Raw genomic sequence first — 23,743 nt, forward strand, 5'->3', positions numbered from 1 at the left:
ATCTATCAGTGATGTACAGGACAGTATTATCTATCAGGGATGTACAGGTCCAGTATTATCTATCAGGGATGTACAGGTCCAGTATTATCTATCAGTGATGTACAGGTCCAGTATTATCTATCAGTGATGTACAGGATCAGTATTATCTATCAGTGATGTACAGGATCAGTATTATATATCAGTGATGTACAGGACCGGTATTATCTATTAGTGATGTACAGCACCAGTATTATCTATCAGTGATATACAGGACCGGTATTATCTATCAGTGATGTACAGGACCGGTATTATCTATCAGCGATGTACAGGATCAGTATTATCTATCAGTAATGTACAGTACAGTATTATCTATCAGTGATGTACAGGACCAGTATTATCTATTAGTGATGTACAGCACCAGTATTATCTATCAGTGATATACAGGACCGGTATTATCTATCAGTGATGTACAGGACCGGTATTATCTATCAGCGATGTACAGGATCAGTATTATCTATCAGTAATGTACAGGACCAGTATTATCTATCAGCGATGTACAGGACCAGTATTATCTATTAGTGATGTACAGGACCAGTATTATCTATCAGTGATGTACAGGATCAGTATTATCTATCAGTGATATACAGGACCGGTATTATCTATCAGTGATGTACAGGATCAGTATTATCTATCAGTGATGTACAGTACAGTATTATCTATCAGTGATGTACAGGACAGTATTATCTATCAGCGATGTACAGGACCGGTATTATCTATCAGCGATGTACAGGATCAGTATTATCTATCAGTAATGTACAGGACCAGTATTATCTATCAGCGATGTACAGGACCAGTATTATCTATCAGCGATGTACAGGACCAGTATTATCTATCAGTGATGTACAGGATCAGTATTATCTATCAATGATGTACAGGACCAGTATTATCTATTAGTGATGTACAGTACAGTATTATCTATCAGTGATGTACAGTACAGTATTATCTATCAGTGATGTACAGGACAGTATTATCTATCAGTGATGTACAGGACCAGTATTATCTATCAGTGATGTACAGGATCAGTATTATCTATCAATGATGTACAGGACCAGTATTATCTATCAGTGATGTACAGGACCAGTATTATCTATCAGCGATATACAGGATCAGTATTATCTATCAGTGATGTACAGGACCAGTATTATCTATCAGCGATGTACAGGACCAGTATTATCTATCAGTGATGTACAGGATCAGTATTATCTATCAGTGATGTACAGGATCAGTATTATCTATCAGTGATGTACAGGATCAGTATTATCTATCAGTGATGTACAGGACAGTATTATCTATCAGTGATGTACAGGATCAGTATTATCTATCAGCGATGTACAGGATCAGTATTATCTATCAGTGATGTACAGGACAGTATTATCTATCAGTGATGTACAGGACCGGTATTATCTATCAGTGATGTACAGGGCAGTATTATCTATCAGTGATGTACAGGATCAGTATTATCTATCAGCGATGTACAGGATCAGTATTATCTATCAGTGATGTACAGGACCAGTATTATCTATCAGTGATGTACAGGACCAGTATTATCTATCAGTGATGTACAGTACAGTATTATCTATCAGTGATGGACAGGACAGTATTATCTATCAGTGATGTACAGTACAGTATTATCTATCAGCGATGTACAGGATCAGTATTATCTATCAGTGATGTACAGGACCAGTATTATCTATCAGTGATGTACAGGACAGTATTATCTATCAGTGATGTACAGGATCAGTATTATCTATCAGCGATGTACAGGATCAGTATTATCTATCAGTGATGTACAGGACAGTATTATCTATCAGTGATGTACAGGACCGGTATTATCTATCAGCGATGTACAGGACCAGTATTATCTATCAGCGATGTACAGGATCAGTATTATCTATCAGTGATGTACAGGACCAGTATTATCTATCAGCGATGTACAGTACAGTATTATCTATCAGTGATGTACAGGACCAGTATTATCTATCAGCGATGTACAGGACCAGTATTATCTATCAGTGATGTACAGTACAGTATTATCTATCAGTGATGTACAGGATCAGTATTATCTGTCAGTGATGTACAGGAGTGGTATTATCTATCAGTGATGTACAGGAGTGGTATTATCTATCAGCGATGTACAGGATTGGTATTATCTATCAGTGATGTACAGGATCAGTATTATCTATCAGTGATGTACAGGACCAGTATTATCTATCAGTGATGTACAGGACCAGTATTATCTATCAGTGATGTACAGGACAGTATTATCTATCAGCGATGTACAGGACCAGTATTATCTATCAGCGATGTACAGGATCAGTATTATATATCAGTGATGTACAGGATCAGTATTATCTATCAGTAATGTACAGGACCAGTATTATCTATCAATGATGTACAGGACCAGTATTATCTATTAGTGATGTACAGCACCAGTATTATCTATCAGTGATATACAGGACCGGTATTATCTATCAGTGATGTACAGGATCGGTATTCTCTATCAGTGATGTACAGGATCAGTATTATCTATCAGTGATGTACAGGACCAGTATTATCTATCAGTGATGTACAGTACAGTATTATCTATCAGTGATGTACAGGATCAGTATTATCTATCAGCGATGTACAGGATTGGTATTATCTATCAGTGATGTACAGGATCAGTATTATCTATCAGTGATGTACAGGACCAGTATTATCTATCAGTGATGTACAGGACAGTATTATCTATCAGCGATGTACAGGACCAGTATTATCTATCAGCGATGTACAGGATCAGTATTATATATCAGTGATGTACAGGATCAGTATTATCTATCAGTAATGTACAGGACCAGTATTATCTATCAATGATGTACAGGACCAGTATTATCTATTAGTGATGTACAGCACCAGTATTATCTATCAGTGATATACAGGACCGGTATTATCTATCAGTGATGTACAGGATCGGTATTCTCTATCAGTGATGTACAGGATCAGTATTATCTATCAGTGATGTACAGGACAGTATTATCTATCAGCGATGTACAGGACCAGTATTATCTATCAGCGATGTAGAGGATCAGTATTATCTATCAGCGAAGTACAGGATCAGTATTATCTGTCAGTGATGGACAGGATCAGTATTATCTATCAGTGATGTACAGGACCAGTATTATCTATCAGTGATGTACAGTACAGTATTATCTATCAGTGATGTACAGTACAGTATTATCTATCAGTGATGTACAGGACCAGTATTATCTATTAGTGATGTACAGCACCAGTATTATCTATCAGTGATGTACAGTACAGTATTATCTATCAGTGATGTACAGTACAGTATTATCTATCAGTGATGTACAGGACCAGTATTATCTATCAGCGATGTACAGGACCAGTATTATCTATCAGCGATGTACAGGATCACTATTATCTATCAGCGATGTACAGGATCAGTATTATCTGTCAGTGATGGACAGGATCAGTATTATCTATTAGTGATGTACAGCACCAGTATTATCTATCAGTGATGTACAGTACAGTATTATCTATCAGTGATGTACAGGATCAGTATTATCTATCAGTGATGTACAGGACCAGTATTATCTATCAGTGATGTACAGTACAGTATTATCTATCAGTGATGTACAGGATCAGTATTATCTATCAGTGATGTACAGGACTGGTATTATCTATCAGCGATGTACAGGATTGGTATTATCTATCAGTGATATACAGGACCGGTATTATCTATCAGTGATGTACAGGAGTGGTATTATCTATCAGCGATGTACAGGATTGGTATTATCTATCAGTGATGTACAGGATCAGTATTATCTATCAGTGATGTACAGGATCAGTATTATCTATCAGTGATGTACAGGACCAGTATTATCTATCAGTGATGTACAGGACCAGTATTATCTATCAGCGATGTACAGGACCAGTATTATCTATCAGCGATGTACAGGATCAGTATTATCTATCAGCGATGTACAGGATCAGTATTATCTGTCAGTGATGGACAGGATCAGTATTATCTATCAGTGATGTACAGGACCAGTATTATCTATCAGTGATGTACAGGATCAGTATTATCTATCAGCGATGTACAGGATCGGTATTATCTATCAGCGATGTACAGGACAGTATTATCTATCAGTGATGTACAGGATCAGTATTATCTATCAGTGATGTACAGGATCAGTATTATCTATCAGTGATGTACAGGATCAGTATTATCTATCAGCGATGTACAGGATCGGTATTATCTATCAGCGATGTACAGGACAGTATTATCTATCAGTGATGTACAGGACAGTATTATCTATCAGTGATATACAGGACAGTATTATCTATCAGTGATGTACAGTACAGTATTATCTATCAGTGATGTACAGGATCAGTATTATCTATCAGTGATGTACAGGATCAGTATTATCTATCAGTGATGTACAGGACAGTATTATCTATCAGTGATGTACAGGACAGTATTATCTATCAGCGATGTACAGGACCAGTATTATCTATCAGTGATGTACAGGACCAGTATTAGCTATCAGCGATGTACAGGATCAGTATTATCTATCAGTGATGTACAGTACAGTATTATCTATCAGTGATGTACAGTACAGTATTATCTATCAGCGATGTACAGTACAGTATTATCTATCAGTGATGTACAGGACCAGTATTATCTATCAGTGATGTACAGTACAGTATTATCTATCAGCGATGTACAGTACAGTATTATCTATCAGTGATGTACAGGACCAGTATTATCTATCAGTGATGTACAGGACCAGTATTATCTATCAGCGATGTACAGGATCAGTATTATCTATCAGTGATGTACAGTACAGTATTATCTATCAGCGATGTACAGTACAGTATTATCTATCAGTGATGTACAGTACAGTATTATCTATCAGTTATGTACAGGACAGTATTATCTATCAGTACTGCCCCTGCCACCAGGCGCTCTCAGACTGGCAGTGGCAGCTGGGCACTAGTTGTAGGAAGGTCTCTCCCACCGTACAGTACTTCACCTTTGAAAAGTCTTATTATTTACGGCAAAACGCATCAGGTAAGAGAGGAGCAGAGGCAGAAAGCTGAACGTCTCTACCTCCTATTTTGATTTGCTCTGGACTACAAAATTGAAATCTAAATGAATGATTTTTTTGGGTTTCCTATCCCAAGTATGTGGCCACTTTATATTGTATATTCTGGGATTAACCCAGAGAGATATTTAATGGGAACATTTTAATATTATTAAGGAGACTATCAACCATGAAATTGTGCTGTTTCCTTAAATCAAGTGGGATTACTGCTGCTTCCTGTGGAATTTCAGAAGCAATTCAGGTTACTTATTGAGACTTTTAGCCCCTAACGCTCATCACCACTGACATTGTATCAAATCAAGGTGAAATGCTTAATCAATCTCCATACTATCCAATAAATCAATACATTTACAGTGATATACAGCAGGTGCAATGCCCACTCATAGGACTAATAAGTTATTTCTAAGTGATTTGTGCACAGTGTATTACATAAGTTACAGTCTCCACTAAGCAACTGCAAGTGCCCTCTGTTAATATTCAGTGTTAAATTATATTAGAATATGCATATTAACAACTAATTTCTAGTACATATGAGTATCTAGGTATGAAAATAAACAGAAACTCTATTTATTAAACAAGAGATCTTGGAATACACATAGTATTTTTAATCATACTTCATGTTATTTTATATTTCACTGCTTTTTAATAAAACAATTTTTATTACAAGCTCAAATAAAAGTCAAATTTTATTTAGAATATGGAGTTATAACACTTTGCATCACTTGGGAAGCCAGTTTTCTTTGTGACATTTTCTTTAACTGGTTGGCAGCACCTCTAAGTTTTATAAGGATACCTGTGGAAATAAATAAATGAATTTTCAATATAACTAATAACACATCTCTGAGCAGCAGTCTCCTAGGATAGAAGACAGTAGTGTGACATTAATTTCTGAACAGTAGAAATACTCATGTTAATCAATGTTCTTTACATGTGGAGCCCATCGTTAACTTATTCTCTTATATTCTGCAATTGTGTCCTATCTGTATTGTGTAATTTCACAATTGCTGTGTATATTGGTGATATATAAATAAACTATACATCCATATACATATACTTTGTTGTACTTTGTGTTGCAATACCTGGCACCAGTTTTACAAACGTCAGTGACCTAAGTATACAGTAATTGACCCGAGTGTTAATGTACGTTATGTAACTATTGGCCTGATGTAAAGTCCTCTATATAATTCTATTTGTGCAGCATTGTATATAGAGACACAACAACAACTCCCATCATCCTCTCTCCTCTTTTCCTGTTCACAGCTGTGGAGTAATCTCGGGGGCCGGTTATATCACCACGCTCTGCTGTAATGGGATGGAAGGTCGCTATGTCAGTGTAGTAATCCCTGGTGTACAGAGGCACCTGACCCTGTGTGAGGTGGAGGTCTATGAGTACAAGCAGGAGCCCCTGCCCAGCCGTGTATGCTGGTAGACGACGTCCATCATTCGCTTGTATGTTGTAGTGTCTTCAGAAAGTTGTGTGAATTGTCCCTGCTGATTGGTCGGTCGGATCCCAGATCATCTGCTGTCTATGGAGGGAATGATACATTGTAGTGTGTGAGACATTTATTCCATTACTCAGCATTAATAAACTCTCTCCTATAATAATATTGATGACTCTCTGGCTAATTCATTAATCATTAATGGTGTCAGGAAACCTGTAGGATATAATAATAACCTTTATATAGCTCATACAATACATGTGTGCAGCGCTGAACACAGACTTTCCTAAGTACGGCTTCCTTGACTAACTGAGCTTACAATCTAATGTTGTTGCCCGTGACTCAGGGGGTAAAGTGATATTGTCTCAGCATTGCAAATCAAACAGGTCACCAGAGAGTGAGCCGGTGTTATTGTGTTACAGTCACTTATACATCGGGCCGCCATTTATTATATCTTACGTATGATCCAAACAGTTACTAAGAAGGATTTGTTATAGCAACATATTTATTGTCGTTATTGGCCTAAAGCACTCAGGAAATATGTAACAGAGGTATAATTGTTTCTTATATAGATGTAACAGCCCATTACTGGGTATTACTGAGCGGTTAGTGCCTCCACCTGAATCTATACTACACTTAGGGTACATACTGGAGATAAAAGTACCAGGGGTGGTTCAGGAATCCCCTCGTTATAGTTCTCTGGTAATATTTATCCTGATAGATTCATGCAACCAAAATATGTGTTATATTATATCTGTGATTATAACGATGGAAAGTATTAATAACACAATAACAACAGTGGTGAATATCATACAGCACATCCCAGATATTAATACATTTAATGTATACAGAAATAAACATGTAATCTATATAATGCAACTAATCTTCTGGGTCATATCATATTACTGCCTAAATCACACATTTATAACTAGTCACCCTAAACTGACACATGGTAAACGTGATTGTTACTGTTCTAATAATTCTTATTTATGAACTGTTACTATAATCTACCACACTAACCCACTGGTCTTATACTATAAAATATATATTCATACAATATATATACATATATATATATATATATATATACAGGGCTGCAAAGAGGAATTCAGGGCCCCGATACAACAAATTCATGGGGCCCACTTATAGTCGAGTAATCTTAACTAGCCGACTAGCGGCCGTGCAAAAATTTTCAGGGATGTGGTCATACAATTAAGGGCATGGCAATGCACCATTGGGGCGTGGCTAGCACAAAAAAATCACTAGGTCCTGAATTTACCGGAGCGTGACATATGTCCAAGCACTCCTGACTTTCAGGACATCTAGCACCACAGTGTAGTATAGAAAAAGTTCAGTCTTGGTCTGCACCTTACATTGAGCATAACACTCACCAAAATTGACATGGTCCCTACTAGAATCACGACATTTCACACACTCTGCTGCTCTCTCCTACCTGTTCTTCTCACTTTCACCACCTGTGGCTGCTGGTTTCTTTAGTTACGGCTTGTCTGGATCCTGGAATGTTGGAGGACCTATTTTGAAAATAAAAGGCTACATTTAGAAAATTACAGCCATCCCCGGCGTTAAATCAATAGCACCCACGATTAATAATTAGGCCTTGCTCCAGCCCCAACATTAAAATAAAAGTATTCACATTTAATAAATAAACCTATTTCCCTTCCTGCAAACAGCCCCAGCAATACCTATTTACTGCAACCATCACTGCCATTAAATAATTCATAGTCACATTTAATAAAGAGACCTCATTCTCCCCCAACTCACCCCCACATTCAATAGCCCCCAAACCATCCCATCTTAAATTAATAGTCCCCACTATTAAATTGCCTTATCATCACCCTACAAACAAAATGGCACCCATTAATTAGCCACCAACTACCTCACACTCACTACATTGCAACAAGCCCCCTGTGCCATCACACACACATTACTGTGCCCCTTCATCACAACTACACTGTGCCCCCTTATGCTCACACTGCGCCCTCCATGCTGCCTTCCCTCCTTATCACTCCGTGCCTCTCCTCCCTTTTTTTTTTCACTCTGTGCCTCTCTCCCTCCTTCTTTATAGCACTGTCCCTTTCCTCTCTTGCCTCTCCGTTTCTTTACTTACCTTTTGTTAGCTTCTTTCTTTTCTTTTCTTCTCTTCTGTCTTCTCTTCTTTCTTCTTGCTTGGATCTCTCTGCGGCGCTCCTCACTGACTTGATGACGTCACGCCCGACAGTCAGTGTGAATGGAGCAGAGAGAATGGATGCCGGCGCCGCGATCACATAGGCATTTTTTTTTCTTAACTGTCCAGCTCCCCTCACCAACGAACAGACGGACACCAATTCCTCCCCCCCCTCCACGTAGGAAATTAAATAAAAAGAAAAGAAGAAAGACCGCAAGAAAAAAAATGTAAAAATGTAAAAAAAAGAAAAACTTTAAATTAGCAGTGAGGGCCGGGTAAAATGTAAGCCCCTCCCCCCCGCTCGGCGGCCCTGCATATATATATATATATACATATAGACGATATCGAAGCAAAGTTCAGAAATGATGTTTTGCCTCATTTTCAGATCCGATTTTGGTGCGAAGAAATCCAAACTGCTCGACTCTAATTTATATGTTCGTTATCTTACTACAGTGAGTGAGGTGAAAGGTTAATATAATTGAACTGTCTCTGCTTGAAGTAAAATCTTAGTCTGATTATCTGTAAATCGAGTTCTTTGTTTTAGAAACAATTGAAACTTTTGTAGCTCAGTTATATAAACATTTGGGGCAAAATGTATCAAGCTGCGATTTGACCAAATCGTTATTATTCAGGGATTATTTTCTGGCGATTTGCAAATCACTGATGTATGAAAGGAAGAATTGATGGATCTGTCATTTTCAAAAGCGCCACATTACAAATCGCCAATCCCGCTTTTAGCCATGATAAGAATACAAATCATGAAATGTATGAAACAGCGGTTTTGAAAATCATCGGTAAATTGCCTGAAAAAATCGCCACAAAAATAGAGGTGGTTCTGAGAGGGGGAGAGCTCAAGTCACCTGTGTTTTGGGCCATATGGCCATTCATAACATAACAGGAGGCACAATACAATTATTAATTATTATATATTGATTAGAGGGGCAAAAATAATTATTAATCATCTTATGGGGCAAAATTATTTTATTAATATATTAATTTTAATATATTATTATTGCCCCTTAAATATCATACAAGTTTCTTGTATGATATTTAAGGGACAATAATATATTTATATTATTGGAGTATAATATTTGATTACTAATGGGGGCAATAATATTTTTTTTTTTGTGACACAGCAACACTTATTATTTTGAGATGGGAACACCAATTAAGATGTTCATTTGTGGCACAATAAGTTGCAGCATGCACATAGGCACATGTGGTATGCACTTTAAATTGTGAATTTAGTAAGTTTTGCGCTACCATAAAAAAAACTATTATTGCCCCTTTAATTATAAGATAATATTTCCCTCTTCATTTATTTATAAATTAATTTTGCCCTTAAGATAATGTTAAATTAATTCTGTCTCCTTAATCAAAAAATAATACTTCTTCTATAATTCATAAGTTAATGGTGCCTCCTCCTATATTATGAACAGTAAGAACAGCATGGGCTTGGAGCTATGTAGCCTATCAGAAGCAGGTCTAAAAGAAAGCAATTTTTTTCTGGTGATTTTTGACAATTTTTCAGCGCTTTTGACTAACCCGCCAGCGGGATAGGTGTTTTGAAATCGTGACACATCGCTGGCGATTTGAGTTTAGACCCTCCAAACCACAGGATAATACATCCGGCAGTTTAGAGATGCAAATCATCAGCGATTTAATCATTGCCAGAAAAATCGCACCTTGATATATTTACTCCCTGTAAGCAAATTACACACACTGTTTACTACTGGACTGTGGGTTGATACACTTCTCTCTCACAACTGATGTATTTCCAGCACTGATTCTCATCCTTGTGGTCTGACGTGTCTCTATAGCTTATCCTTCTTTTGTATCGATTTCTATGTTCTTAGTCTGTCACAATACTATCATTAAGTATACTTTTATTGCTAAATTCTCCTCAATGTTCCTCTTCCTCGCCTCTCACATGTCCTCCCCCTTCTCTCTTGTTCTCCACTCAACTGTTTCAACTGTCTCACCTTCTCATGAACCCTATCACCTGACCCTTATATATTCTTCATTTCTAACATTTCTAACTCCTTTCTGCATTTTATCTCAATGCATTTCTCGTGCGCACTAATTTCTAATGTCAACACCGTTTTTCTATATTAGTGTTAACTTTATTTAAACACGTTCAGTAACACTGGTAACATAAATAAACATTGTCATTAACACAGGTTAAATAGAAATTAAAAGTATACCAAATGTTTTGTTATGTAGGAAGTAATTATACATATATACTTCATCTACAAGTGTTTGTTTACTCATCCAAAGGTCTATTGATCAGTAATGTCTGTAATGGGAACGGAAGCCACCTACCGTAGGAATAGAATGGTCACCGGTTATACACTCACAGTCACAATAACATTCTATAGGGAACATTCTGTAAAAATTTCCTAAAAAATGCCTTTGATGCATTATGACACCATATTATATTCATAAGTCTTTATTTAGGCTGTACAATGTCATTTTCATTCCAAAAAAAGCATTTTTTTCATATTGTTCTCAAGAAAATTGACATTGTTATGGTTGTTTTCTGCTCCCTTCAGACTGGATATTTCCTACTTTTTGGGGGCTTCTACTATGGTGTTAAGTAAAACCACATCCACTGTTTGCTCTTTAGCATAGTGTTAAAGTAAAATAATTCGATGAAGGTTGTAACTAATTATTTCTGTACATTACAATCAGTTGCGATGCGATCACTATGCAACCTAATTATTATCGCAATAACACGTAAATAAATTTAATGATTGTCTATTGTTTAATATAAAATCTAAAGTGGTAAAGAGGCTAAATAATGTTTACAACTTCCAAATTTTTCTGAGTTTGACATCAATCCATTCACAATTGCATGAGAACGTTTCCGATGTTATTTATGTAGCGTTCGCACCTTGTGATTTCTAGTTATAAATAATATAACTTTTTCATACACCAAATTGCCAGCTCACAGGGATCATAAAAACCAGTTAATACAGGTCTAGAGGTGGGAATCTGGAGAAGGACATCTGGCAATCTCAAGGAACAATGACCAGAGGAATCCAGCAATGCCACGTCGAATTCCTGGGAGGTCAAGACCCTTCGACCTATGACTGAAGATCTTAAAACTGTAACTGTGTATCTTTGTGGCTTTTTACTGTACTGTGTATAATTTGTTCACCTCTGGCTTTGGAAACCAGAACGTTCTGATTGAAACTTGAGTTGGTGCCAACGAGCGCAGTCGTATTTATACCACACTGTGCCGGGATATTCTTTGCTAATAAATCCTTTGTGCTTTGGAACCACAGTGATCACGTTGGGGAATCTTTATTACTGACGATAGTTACGGACGTAACAATAGAAAGAGGCAGAAGGGGAAATAAATTGTGATATAGCATTATAAAAAAATGGAGTAGAGGGAAGGATGATAATGGGAACAAGTTAAGGCAAAATTTCCAGTCCTACTTTGTTACATTATACCGCCCTAAATGAGTCAATTATAACTTGTCATTCATGAAATTGACAATGAAAAGTGTATTGGTAACAGCGACTAGCTTAAGAAAGATGGTGCAGGTTTAAATGCTATAGATGCACATAATATAGGAAATAAACATCTAGAAGTCAGTGCAATCAGAACATTGACTTTGGGAATGGATGAATCAGCATATAACAATAATTATGTGACTGGGTTATCCTCCTTTCTGCTTATATAATGTTCACACGAGACAGGATAGTAAAAAGGGACGTGGTGTGAAGTAGGGACAGGACTACAGCAGGTGTTATAGAATATTTCACACAAGAAAACACTCCATGCTGATTAATGTCTTGTGGAATAATCACACTGTAAGTTATAACAGATAAACATATTAGCATATTGTCTAATTATTGGCTAAATCCTAATATCTATGTAATAAACATACAAAACACTAAACAAACTCTTAACCAATAATACTCACACAAGTACATATTTTTTATGGAAAGGTTTCGCTAACTGCAATCTTACGATGGTTAGAAAAACAGCCAGACCAGAGGTACTAGACTAATCAAGACTTTTAAATCCAATGTAAGCAGAGAAACACATATAATTAAAGACAAATTGACAGGCGATACCATGGGGGTTATCTACTTTTTAGAATGCCCCTATGGGAGACAATACATTGGGAGAACAATCAGAAACCCACACACCTGTGGACACGCTGGGGACACCCCAACTCCAAGGCACACACACACACACACCACCCCTGTTCAGTGAGGAGCAGGTAATGTAGAGACTGAGGATATCACCACACTGGTTTACATGAACAGTCATGAACTTCATTTACCTGGAACACAAATAATTTTGGAGAACTATTTTATCACATGCAAAAGGATGACTTTATATGGATTTGCATAGCGTTTTCACTTTATATCTGCAATTGACAAGTAGGACCCATTACGTAGAGTCTTACTCATTGTTTGATTGATTACTATATCTGAGTGCACTGTACAATGGGCAACTGATTTACTATCATTGGATACACAGAGAAAATTGCTCATAGACTGTCCTCAATTGACGTTTTATATTGTTGCTTAATTATTTCGGTACCTCTAGTGATATTTATGTGCATCTTCTCTCTACAAACGTGCCAAATCCAGACTACAAGTTAGTAATGTATATGGTAGGTTTCATTTTATCTTATTGCTATAAGTTTTCATTCTGGCCAGAAACCAAACCTCTGGTTGTACTACAGACATTTACGTGTATTACAAATTACACACTGATGCACCTGGGGTTTAACCTTCGTACAGTTCTTTAAATAGAGATTTCACTGAATGAGCCTTTCAAAATAACAAAGTATTGAAAAATAGAAAAGATTAGAATATAATAATATATAGCGTTTTTTGGGGTGTGCAGCTACTGCTGAATCTCACATGCAAACACCCAGTTTTTTTCTAAATGATTTCAGTTGTCACTGCCCACACAAGATTACTTTCACTAGAAAGACATTCAATTTTAAAAGAAATCTATTTGTTTTTTGGATTCTGCTGATAATAGTCTGACAGCAAAAGCACACAGTTATTCTCAAAGAATATACTATTTAGTTCAGAATGATATCTATCTAACTCAGTCTGTATCTACTGTCTAATGCTATTATACATATATATGCAATGCATTAACATTAACCAGTAGCCACTAGTCTGTGTAAAGTGTATTTAAGATTGAAATTAAAAGCAATTGATCAGCAAACTATTTGAGCTGACTATTCTCTACAGAACTGCACTACGATAATGACAGGATTCTATTCCTATGTCCCTGGTTCATCCTGAACAATATTTTCAGAGAAAAGCACCGCAGCCAACCCCCTCCCTGTATGTTCTAAAATGGCACTGAAGAAAACGGTTTCCGGCGAGTTGAAAAAATCTGAGCTTCATATATTTACCCCCAGATCTCTCTAACAGTTTAGGACAGTCTCCCCTTAAGATATGGGACTAAAACTTGAGACAGTCCTGGTTAAGGTTTGCCTTTGAAAAAGTTCAGGTAACAGAGCGAAACGCGTTGAGATGTTTTTTATACAGACTGTTTACTTGCGTTGATGGACACCTATGATTAACGGAAGTTACTGACATTGTTTTAATATTACGTATGTTATGGATACAAGTTCTTTGTAATAAATATTGTTACTATTCATACATCCTGCTCAGCTTTGTAATCCCATACAACAGATAACTGTTGTGGAGTATATGCAGGAACACAGACACGTACAGCTGACGGCTTTGACTGAATGAATGAATGAAGTCAGCCGGCGTGACCAACGCAACAGCGATTAGAGGAGCATCTCAGCCTGTTTACATGTAAGTGACTACTTTTTCCCCTAGTTTGGGTGCAGTTATGATATATTGATCCGATCTTCCTATCATTATTTCATGTGGGTTCGGGTGATGAACATCAGGAGTGACTCCTAGGACCCAGGTGCAGATCTCTAAACACCACGAACGGGTTATAACTGAGGTATCACATCAAGAGACCTGTTCAGCTCATTCCACAATCTCTATTGTGGCAATTTGGATATTAGGAGTAGATGAATACCAGTAACAGACACTGATCTATTGTGGATTTTATTGTGAATATTTCGGTCAACATTGAGGTGATGCAAGTTTAATTACAAAGGAGGTTAACAACTACTTGCATGTTTTTTGCAAATGACATATATCTTTACTAAAGCATAGTAGGTTTATTTCAGAGAAATTTGTTGTAAGGTTATTGGGACAATCCTACTCGCTAGCAGTTATTAGGGTCAGTTTGCAAACAACAGACAACTTACGTTGACCTACATACAAGCTAACTCATTCTGCATGAATATTAATAGATTTGTGTTAGTATGAACCTTACTGTGCGCTAAGTATTCTTGTTGTATTGTGTTATTAAGAGACTGTGAATCTCCACTAATAGCAGCACGTAGGCTCTTTAACTGCCACAGGACTGGTGCGTTAACATCACATTTTTTCAGTAAGTCCTGGTTAAGGTGACTCATATCATAGTGATGTCACTAGTTTCTAGTGAGCTGATTGGCTCACGTCTTATGAATATTTGGGCAGCACGGTGACGTAGTGGTTAGCACATCTGCCTTACAACACTGGGGTCATGAGTTCAATTCCCGACCATGGCCTTATCTGTGAGGAGTTTGTATGTTCTCCCCGTGTTTGCGTGGGTTTTCTCCGGGTGCTCCGGTTTCCTCCCACACTCCAAAAACATACTGGTAGGTTAATTGGCTGCTAACAAATTGACCCTAGTCTGTGTGTCTGTCTATGTCTGTCTCTGTGTGTGTGTGTGTTAGGGAATTTAGACTGTCCCAATGGGGCAGGGACTGATGTGAGTGAGTTCTCTGTACAGCGCTGCGGAATTAGTGGCGCTATATAAATAAATGATGATGATATTTGTTCATCCCACAAAGCACCTGGTGTCTCCTGTTTCTATGGAATTGATAGGCCGTCTTCTCATGAATATTCATTCAGTACTTAAAATGGCTGCCTCCACTGTGTGTTGAGGATGGCTGCTCATTAAAGTAAACTTAACCAGTATTTTTACCTAAATATTGTTTTTAGTCCATCGACTATAAGGCAGAGTGTCATAAAAATGTTAGAGAGTCTATCCTGATCTGATTTTTCTAGATCAAACATAGCTTATTTTTCCCCGATTTCTTAGTGTATTACATCCAAATATCGTTTTAAACTGGACTCGTCACATGTACACAATAGAGCAGCCATTTCATGGGCTGAGCCAATATTTGGCTTGTTTCACTAGTGACTTAACTGGCTTCATGCCCCAGTGATGTCACTCGTTCCTAGTAAATGGATTGGCTGCTGTCTCCTAAAAATATTGGTTCCGCCCATAATGTGTGTCCACAAAATGGCTTACTCTACTTTACTAGACCAATTAAAAGGAGGAAGTGCTGTCAGAGGAGGACTATTAACAAGTTACCATACCTCCCACCATTTGGGTACACAGCATAGGGACTGGGGCTTGGCCACTGCTCAATGGGGGCGTGGCATGGCACATGGGACATATCACCGCCACAGTGAAGGAGCAGTGCCTGACATTGATAGTCCTGCTGCACAGCTCCAATGCAGACATATCATCGGCTGCAGCTGTCTGCTCTCCAAGTGCATTCAACATCTAAGCTGCAAGGCCACAGCACTGGATGGAGGCAGTGATTGGAGACATGCCATCTATAGTGGCCTGGCCAGGAAACATGTACTCAAACCCCTGCTTATAGAAGCTGTGCAAGGCCTCTCTATATTTATGGATAATGGAGCACTAGTGAGATTCATAGTAGAAGTTCATGACTATGTGGGTGACAATGAGTTGGTTACATCAGACTATAACACATACGTAAGTGCCTTGAGAAAGCACGTTGTCACCCACACAGAGATATATATAAACCTGCGTAGACAGCAACCATGTACCTGGAAAGAAGGTGGAAGTGCCTGAGACCAGCGGCTGAAACAATGGCGAGTCATACAGGACCCTGGTGGAAGAGATGGAAGGTGAATAATGTGTAGAGATGGTCACTGACCCCCGTGTTTTGGTTTTGGTTTTGGTTCTGGATTACCTTCGAGTTTTGGATTTGGTTTTGGCAAAACCGCCCTTGCGTGTTTTGGTTTTGGTTTTGTTTTGCAATTTTGTGTAAAAATAATTTTTTTAAATTAACCTAATTTAGTGCTCTACCTGTTTCTTGGATAAGCAAGGTAATTCTAAAGCTAATAAATTAGGAAAAAACAGTTTAATCCCTGGTTGGCCGTCCTTAATTCTGCACACAAACCTGATTCTCTTCCTCTCCATCTTAGCCTATTGGCAATGCAGCCATCATCTTTGGGTGTATATTACACCCTACACTTATAGTTAAATATAAAAAAAAATGGACAGAGCCCCCCCCCCCCTCCACTTGCAGTAAAATAGAAAAAAAAACAGCCGGTATAGACTGTACAATAAAAATAGAAATGGACAAAGGTAGTTTGGTGGCTGTCTATGAGTCCCCCCACCTCCACTTCTAGTTAAATAGAAAATAAACAGCCTGCATAGACTGTACAATATAAAAGGAAATGGACAAAGGTAGTTTGGTGGCTGTCTATCAGCCCCCTCCACTTGTAGTTAAATAGAAAAGAAGCAGCCTGCATAGACTGTACAATATAAAACAAAATGGACAAAGGTATTTTGGTGGCTGTCTATGAGTCCCCCCACCTCCACTTGTAGTTAAATATAAAAGAAGCAGCCTGTATATACTGTACAATATAAAACGAAATGGACAAAGGTAGTTTGGAGGCTGTCTATGAGCCCCCCTTCACTTGTAGTTAAATAGAAAAGAAGCAGCCTGTATAGACTGTACAATGTAAAACTAAATGGACAAAGGTAGTTTGGTGGCTGTCTTTGAGCCCCCCCCCCTCCACTTGTAGTTAAATATAAAAGAAGCAGCCTGCATAGACTGTACAATATAAAAGAAAATGGACAAAGGTAGTTTGGTGGCTGTCTATGAGTCCCCCCACCTCCACTTCTAGTTAAATAGAAAAGAAACAGCCTGCATAGACTGTACAATATAAAAGGAAATGGACAAAGGTAGTTTGGTGGCTGTCTATCAGCCCCCTCCACTTGTAGTTAAATAGAAAAGAAGCAGCTTGCATAGACTGTACAATATAAAACAAAATGGACAAAGGTAGTTTGGTGGCTGTCTATGAGTCCCCCCACCTCCACTTGTAGTTAAATAGAAAAGAAGCAGCCTGTATATACTGTACAATATAAAACTAAATGGACAAAGGTAGTTTGGTGGCTGTCTATGAGCCCCCTCCACTTGTAGTTAAATAGAAAAGAAGCAGTCTGCATAGACTGAACAATATAAAAAGAAATGGACAAAGGCAGTTTGGTGTCAGTCTGTATCAGACCCCCTCTCCACTAGTAGTAAAAAAGAAAACAATTCAACTGGTCTAGACTGTATTATAAAAATAGAAATGGACAAAGGCAGTTTGGTGTCTGTCTGTATAGCCCCCCTCCACTTGTAGTCAAATATAAAAGAAGCAGCCTGCATAGACTGTACAATATAAAACAAAATCGACAAAGGCAGTTTGGTGTCTGTCTGTATAGCCCCCCCCCCCTCCACTTGTAGTAAAATAGAAAAAAAAACAGCTGGTATAGACTGTACAATAGAAATAGAAATGGACAAAGGTAGTTTTGTGTCTACCTGTGTATGACACCCTCTCCAGTTGTAGTAAAAATAGAAAAAAATCCAGCCAGTATAGACTGTACATTATAAATAGAAATGGACAAAGGCAGTTTGGCTTCTGTCTCTATAGGCCCCCTCCACTTGTAGTGAAATAGTAAAAAATTCAGCTGGTATAGACTGTACAATAAAATAGAAATGGACAAAGGCAGTTTGGTGTCTGTCTGTATATGACACTCTACCCTTATCGTGAAATTGACAAAATAGCAGCCTTTCAAGACTGTACGTAATATAGAAATGCCCCAAGTCCATTTCCTATTTGGGGGTAGATTACACCCTACACTTATATAGAAAGTTTTAAAAAGATGTTATCATCATCATCTTCAGCTTAATCCTCACCCTCATCAGTGTGTACGTCATCATCACAGACTATCGATTCATCTCCGCTTGATTCCGCCATTAGAGAACAGTCAGTGCTTGGATGTCTTGGATGGTGAAGGCCTTCCTCGTGGAAGATGTAGTTCATTTTTATGAACATCATTTTCTCAACATTTTTTGGAAGTAACCTCCTACGTCGATCACTGAATAGGTTCCCTGCTGTGCTGAACACTCTTTCAGAGTACACACTGGAGGGTGGGCAGCTTAGGTATTGCAAAGCAAGTTTGTACATGGGTTTCCAAATGGCCTGCTCTTCTTCCCAGTAAGGAAAGGGACTGTCTGACATTTCCATATCAATTATCTCTTGAAAATAATCCTCTACCATCCTTTGCATGTTAATTCTTGGATTGGATGGAGTTATGGGCAAGGTCACACATTTTTTTGAAAAATGCTTCAAACCAGCCTAGGGGGTAAATGTATTAATGTCCGGATTCTTCAACTCCGGCGTGTTCAGCATCTTCGGCGATTAAATTTAAAGCGGCGCTGCATTGTAAAGGGAAGTTTCCCTTTACAATGCAGTGCCGCTTTAAATTTAATAGCCGAAGACACTGAACACGCCGGAGTTGAAGAATCCAGACATTAATACATTTACCCCTAGATGTTAAACTGCTCTGGTCTGCCCCCTGCATCTTCCCTGCTTCTTTTTGTAAAATGTATTTTTTTACGAGCAGCAGCTGCTTTAGAAACTGAAGGAAGACACGTCGTCAAGTCAAGGCCCAGTTCAGTGAACAACTTGCTGAGCAAAAGCTCCTTGCAAAAGTTCACATATCGCTCATTTTGAAGCAAAGCATTTGTAGTGCAAAATATTCAATAGCTACTGCTGCTAGATAATACTTTATGCAGCTAGAAAAAATGTTGTTTCACACTGGGGAATATGGGACACCCCAAAGCACTTGTAGTGCAAAATATTCAATAGATAGTGCTGCTAGATAAGACTTTCTGCAGGCAAAAAATTGTTTCTGGAGAAGGGAATATGACACCCCAAACTGTTGGTAATGTTTGCAAAAAATGCCTCCTCTATCCTCCTCTCTTCCTGCTAGAAGAATTGCTAGAAGAATTTCAATAATAATTGCAAGAATAAGGTATACAATAATTGCTCTGTCCCTGCTCTAATGCTGCCTGTGACCTAACCCTGCTCTCTCCCTCTGTCAATGGCGCTGGATTGCTGTGGAGGCGGGTACTTATGCATTTCAAATATCGCGAGAACCGAGCTCCAAGATCCGACGACATCACAATGACGTTTTGTCTCGATTTTGATTCCGAATTGGCGCCAGAGTACTGAGCCTGCTGGGCCCGATACTCGGATAGGTGAAGTTCGGGCGGGTTCGGTTCTCTGGGAACCGAGCCCGCCCATCTCTAGTGGAAAGGGACCAACTTCCCAGGAAAATTCTAAAAAAGACAAAGAACTTGTAGATGCCAGGGCCCTCTTCTATAATATGGCAATGCCAACAAGATTCTGACTTCTTTCATTGCTTTTATATACAATGAAAGAACATTAATAAAGCATTTACATTATAAAATTATAACTTGCATTAATTTTGTGTTGAATACCTAGATTAACATTTACATTAAGAGGTTATTACACATAACTGAAATCACTGTGGGGTGCGCTATAAACAGAGGAATAGATTGGTCGGCTATTCAGCTAATGGGTATTGTTGCTGGGAAAGAAGTTTTCAATCATTTTTTACTGCTGGGTAAGTGCAGCAATATGCCCAGCAAGATGCCACATGGGCAGTAATAATGCCCAGCAAGATGCCACATGGGCAGTAATAATGCCCAGCATGATGCCACATGGGCAGTAATAATGCCCAGCAAGATGCCACATGGGCAGTAATAATGCCCAGCAAGATGCCACATGGGCAGTAATAATGCCCAGCATGATGTCACATTGTTAGTTATATGTATATATATATAAAATTTCTCCTCGTACATAAAGTATATATACCATCTGTGCCCACTATACCCCATGCGTTTACATTGGGAGCAGATTTATCAAATATCGCAGCAGTGTCCCTGGAAGGCGTTAAAAATATATCTAAATAATTTTTTTATTTTTGGCTGTAAATTTTTAAAATGAATTGTGCTTTTTGTATAATTTATACTGTATAGTATATCTAGTAAATAGTTTGTAATGATAAAAGTTTATTCTTTTTTTTTTAAAAAAAAAACATTTTTCTCCTCTTACAGTGAATAATGAAATCGAGCTTCCAGTTCCGCACATGCCATGGGGGATAAATTGGTCCTAAATTGTGACAATTCTTATTGCCATGATAAGTGGTGATAGAAAATGAGATTTATTGCTGTGATAATTCGTTCTTTGTTAAATATACCCCATGGGGTCATTCTAAGACCCCGGAGCACTGTGTTACACACAGGGAGCCTAATTCATGATCAGACATAGATCTGTTTGTGTAGCGCATCTTGCGTCATTACCCACTACACATGCCCAGGAATGGACGTTACACCAGTGGGCACAAGTGCCTGCGATTTATATCCGCATGCATGTGCCGCTTACATCTTCAGAGTCAGAGCTGGTGAGGGAATTGCCGACTCATGTAGATCATGGTTTCCAACGCAGATGTGGCGATTCAAGTCCGGTGTATGGCGTAAGTGCGCTTGTTGTCACCCTTATCTTTTACACCCACTACAGGTCAGGAGTAAATGCAGACTGCTTTAAAAGTTACACTCTGCCTTGCCTTACACTGGCTCCCATTCCCCTACAGAATCCTTTTCATACTCCTCACCACCACTTACAAGGCTCTCTCCAACTCTACTGCCCCTTATATCTCTAACCGCCTCTCCATTCACACTCCCGCCCGCTCCCTGCGCTCGGCCAACGACCGCCGCCTCTCCTCCACCCTTATCACCTCTTTTCCCGTGCAGCCCCCCTTCTCTGGAACGACCTCCCTCGTTCTATCCGTCTCTCTCCTACTCTGTGCTCCTTCAAACGTGCACTCAAAACTCACCTGTTTCTTCAAAGCCTACCAACCATCCACTTAACCCCCATCTCCTCCCTTTAGCTCGTCCTCCCTTCTCTCCTCTTGCCTCAACTGGCTCCTCTTGTGCCTGGTCTGTTTACCCTCCCTTAGGATGTCAGCTCGTATGAGCAGGGCCCCCTCCCCTCCTGTCTCCATACCTGTTCTTCTGCTCTACTGCATATGACTGGCCGGAGTTTCTGAAGTATTGGTACTTTTTGTTCATTGTTCTGTATGGTGTCACCCTGTATAGTCTACTGTTAGTACTGTGTGCGGCGCTGCGGATACCTTGTGGCGCCTAACAAATAAATGATAATAATAATAATAATAATAACTTATGTGTGGCACTACCTATCACAGAACCGTTGGCAACTAAGATACATCAAAACGCATTGTATGCACCGCAAACATTGAAATGAGCTTTATTTATGTTAATGTAAAATAGATAACAAAAAAGTTTATTTATTTTTTTATTTATTATACTGTTAACAGTATTAATTAATTTTAATTTATCATAAAGGTTTTGTGCATTCTGACGTGAACTTTAATTGTGCAAATGGATGTGCGTATACTGCAGTCTGTTATGTGTGTCTACGTACGGAAAGAACTGTTAAGTAGATGGTATCTTCACCCCTTATCCAATCGTCACTTTAGATATGCTTGGATTTGAATACAGATGTAACTATGCACGAGTTGCGTGCTCCTTTTAGACACGGAACTTACGTCCAAGTTGCGTTCGGACATGAATCAGTCCCAGGGTGAATTTCAGAGGTCAATCCACAACCTACTAAATCTGACTCTTCACTCTGATATAATTTTTTTTTTTAAAAAGTGCAATTATTTCAGAGTACCAGTACTTTTGTCTTATGGCCTGAAGAAACTGACCCTGGGTCAAATAAAAAAAATAAACAGAACCTGTTCTGAAGTTGGAAAATCACTCAGGAGTTGAAGAATCTCACTGAACCTGTAAACCAGCATTTCCAGAATATAACCAGTATTACAGGTAAGATGTCAGCTCACAGTGTCATAGACCGTTATTAATATCACTATTAGAGATGAACGGTTCAGAGACTGAGAAATCTGATCGATCCGAGATCTGGGGTTCTGAGTCCTGACTCGTCTTCACGCACCAATTTCAGTTCTCGAAACCAGGCACAATGTAATTTCTGGGCAAATATTAATGCAAAACTCACAAGAGTTTTGGATCGATATCTTCTATACAAACAGCCGTCCCTCATTTTCTGAAGTGTCATTTTAGAACAGACAGCATGTAGGGAGGAGGTTAGCTGCGGTGCTCTAATCTGGCAATAGTGTTCAGGGGGAAAGAAACCAATAGAATCCTGTGATTATTGTAAATCAGTTCTGTAGAGATCAGTCAGTTGGAATAGTTTACTGAACAATTGCTTTTAATTGCAATCTGTCATAGGGGTCTATTCATCTGGCTTAACTGACACTTAAAAGATGTGGAAACTATTGTTTCTGCATTTTTTAAGTGTGTTTGCCATACATTAACTGCCTAACGGAGGAGATTTCACAGAAATCTCCTCCGTTTAGGTAAATATCGTGCAGCATCACAGATTACTATGGGGACTGCGATGTTCTGCAATGCATCAAGCTTTTATAAGCTTTGCATTGTGCATACAGGTAGCGCCATCTCTGGATGGCGTTACCTGTCATTTCCCATGGGATTCTTCGGCTTCGCAGAATCCGATGCAGCTTGCGCACAGCTCTTTCTCCTGTCACCAGCAGCTTAGTGCAGGAAAATGAGATTGTAGGAGAGGGGTCAATTCGCTGGGAGCCCCGGCATGATGCATTCAAGCGGTGCATAAATATGCATTACTGCGATGTGCAGCGATGCATATTTAGTTGCACCCCATCTAAGTGATGCATA

At 38.6% G+C, this 23,743-nt stretch overlaps 1 protein-coding gene across 1 annotated transcript in view; it reads left to right on the plus strand.

The window, feature by feature from the left end:
• Positions 1-23,743, plus strand: part of LOC142157958 (uncharacterized) — a 93,301-nt gene that overhangs the window by 21,682 nt on the left and 47,876 nt on the right. Inside the window, exon 4 of the mRNA XM_075211460.1 lies at positions 6,405-6,569. Coding sequence (XP_075067561.1) covers positions 6,405-6,569 — 165 coding nt within the window. The remainder of the gene's footprint in view (positions 1-6,404; positions 6,570-23,743) is intronic.

The sequence above is a fragment of the Mixophyes fleayi genome, chromosome 5 (assembly GCF_038048845.1).
Source record: "Mixophyes fleayi isolate aMixFle1 chromosome 5, aMixFle1.hap1, whole genome shotgun sequence".
Lineage (NCBI taxonomy): Eukaryota > Metazoa > Chordata > Amphibia > Anura > Limnodynastidae > Mixophyes > Mixophyes fleayi.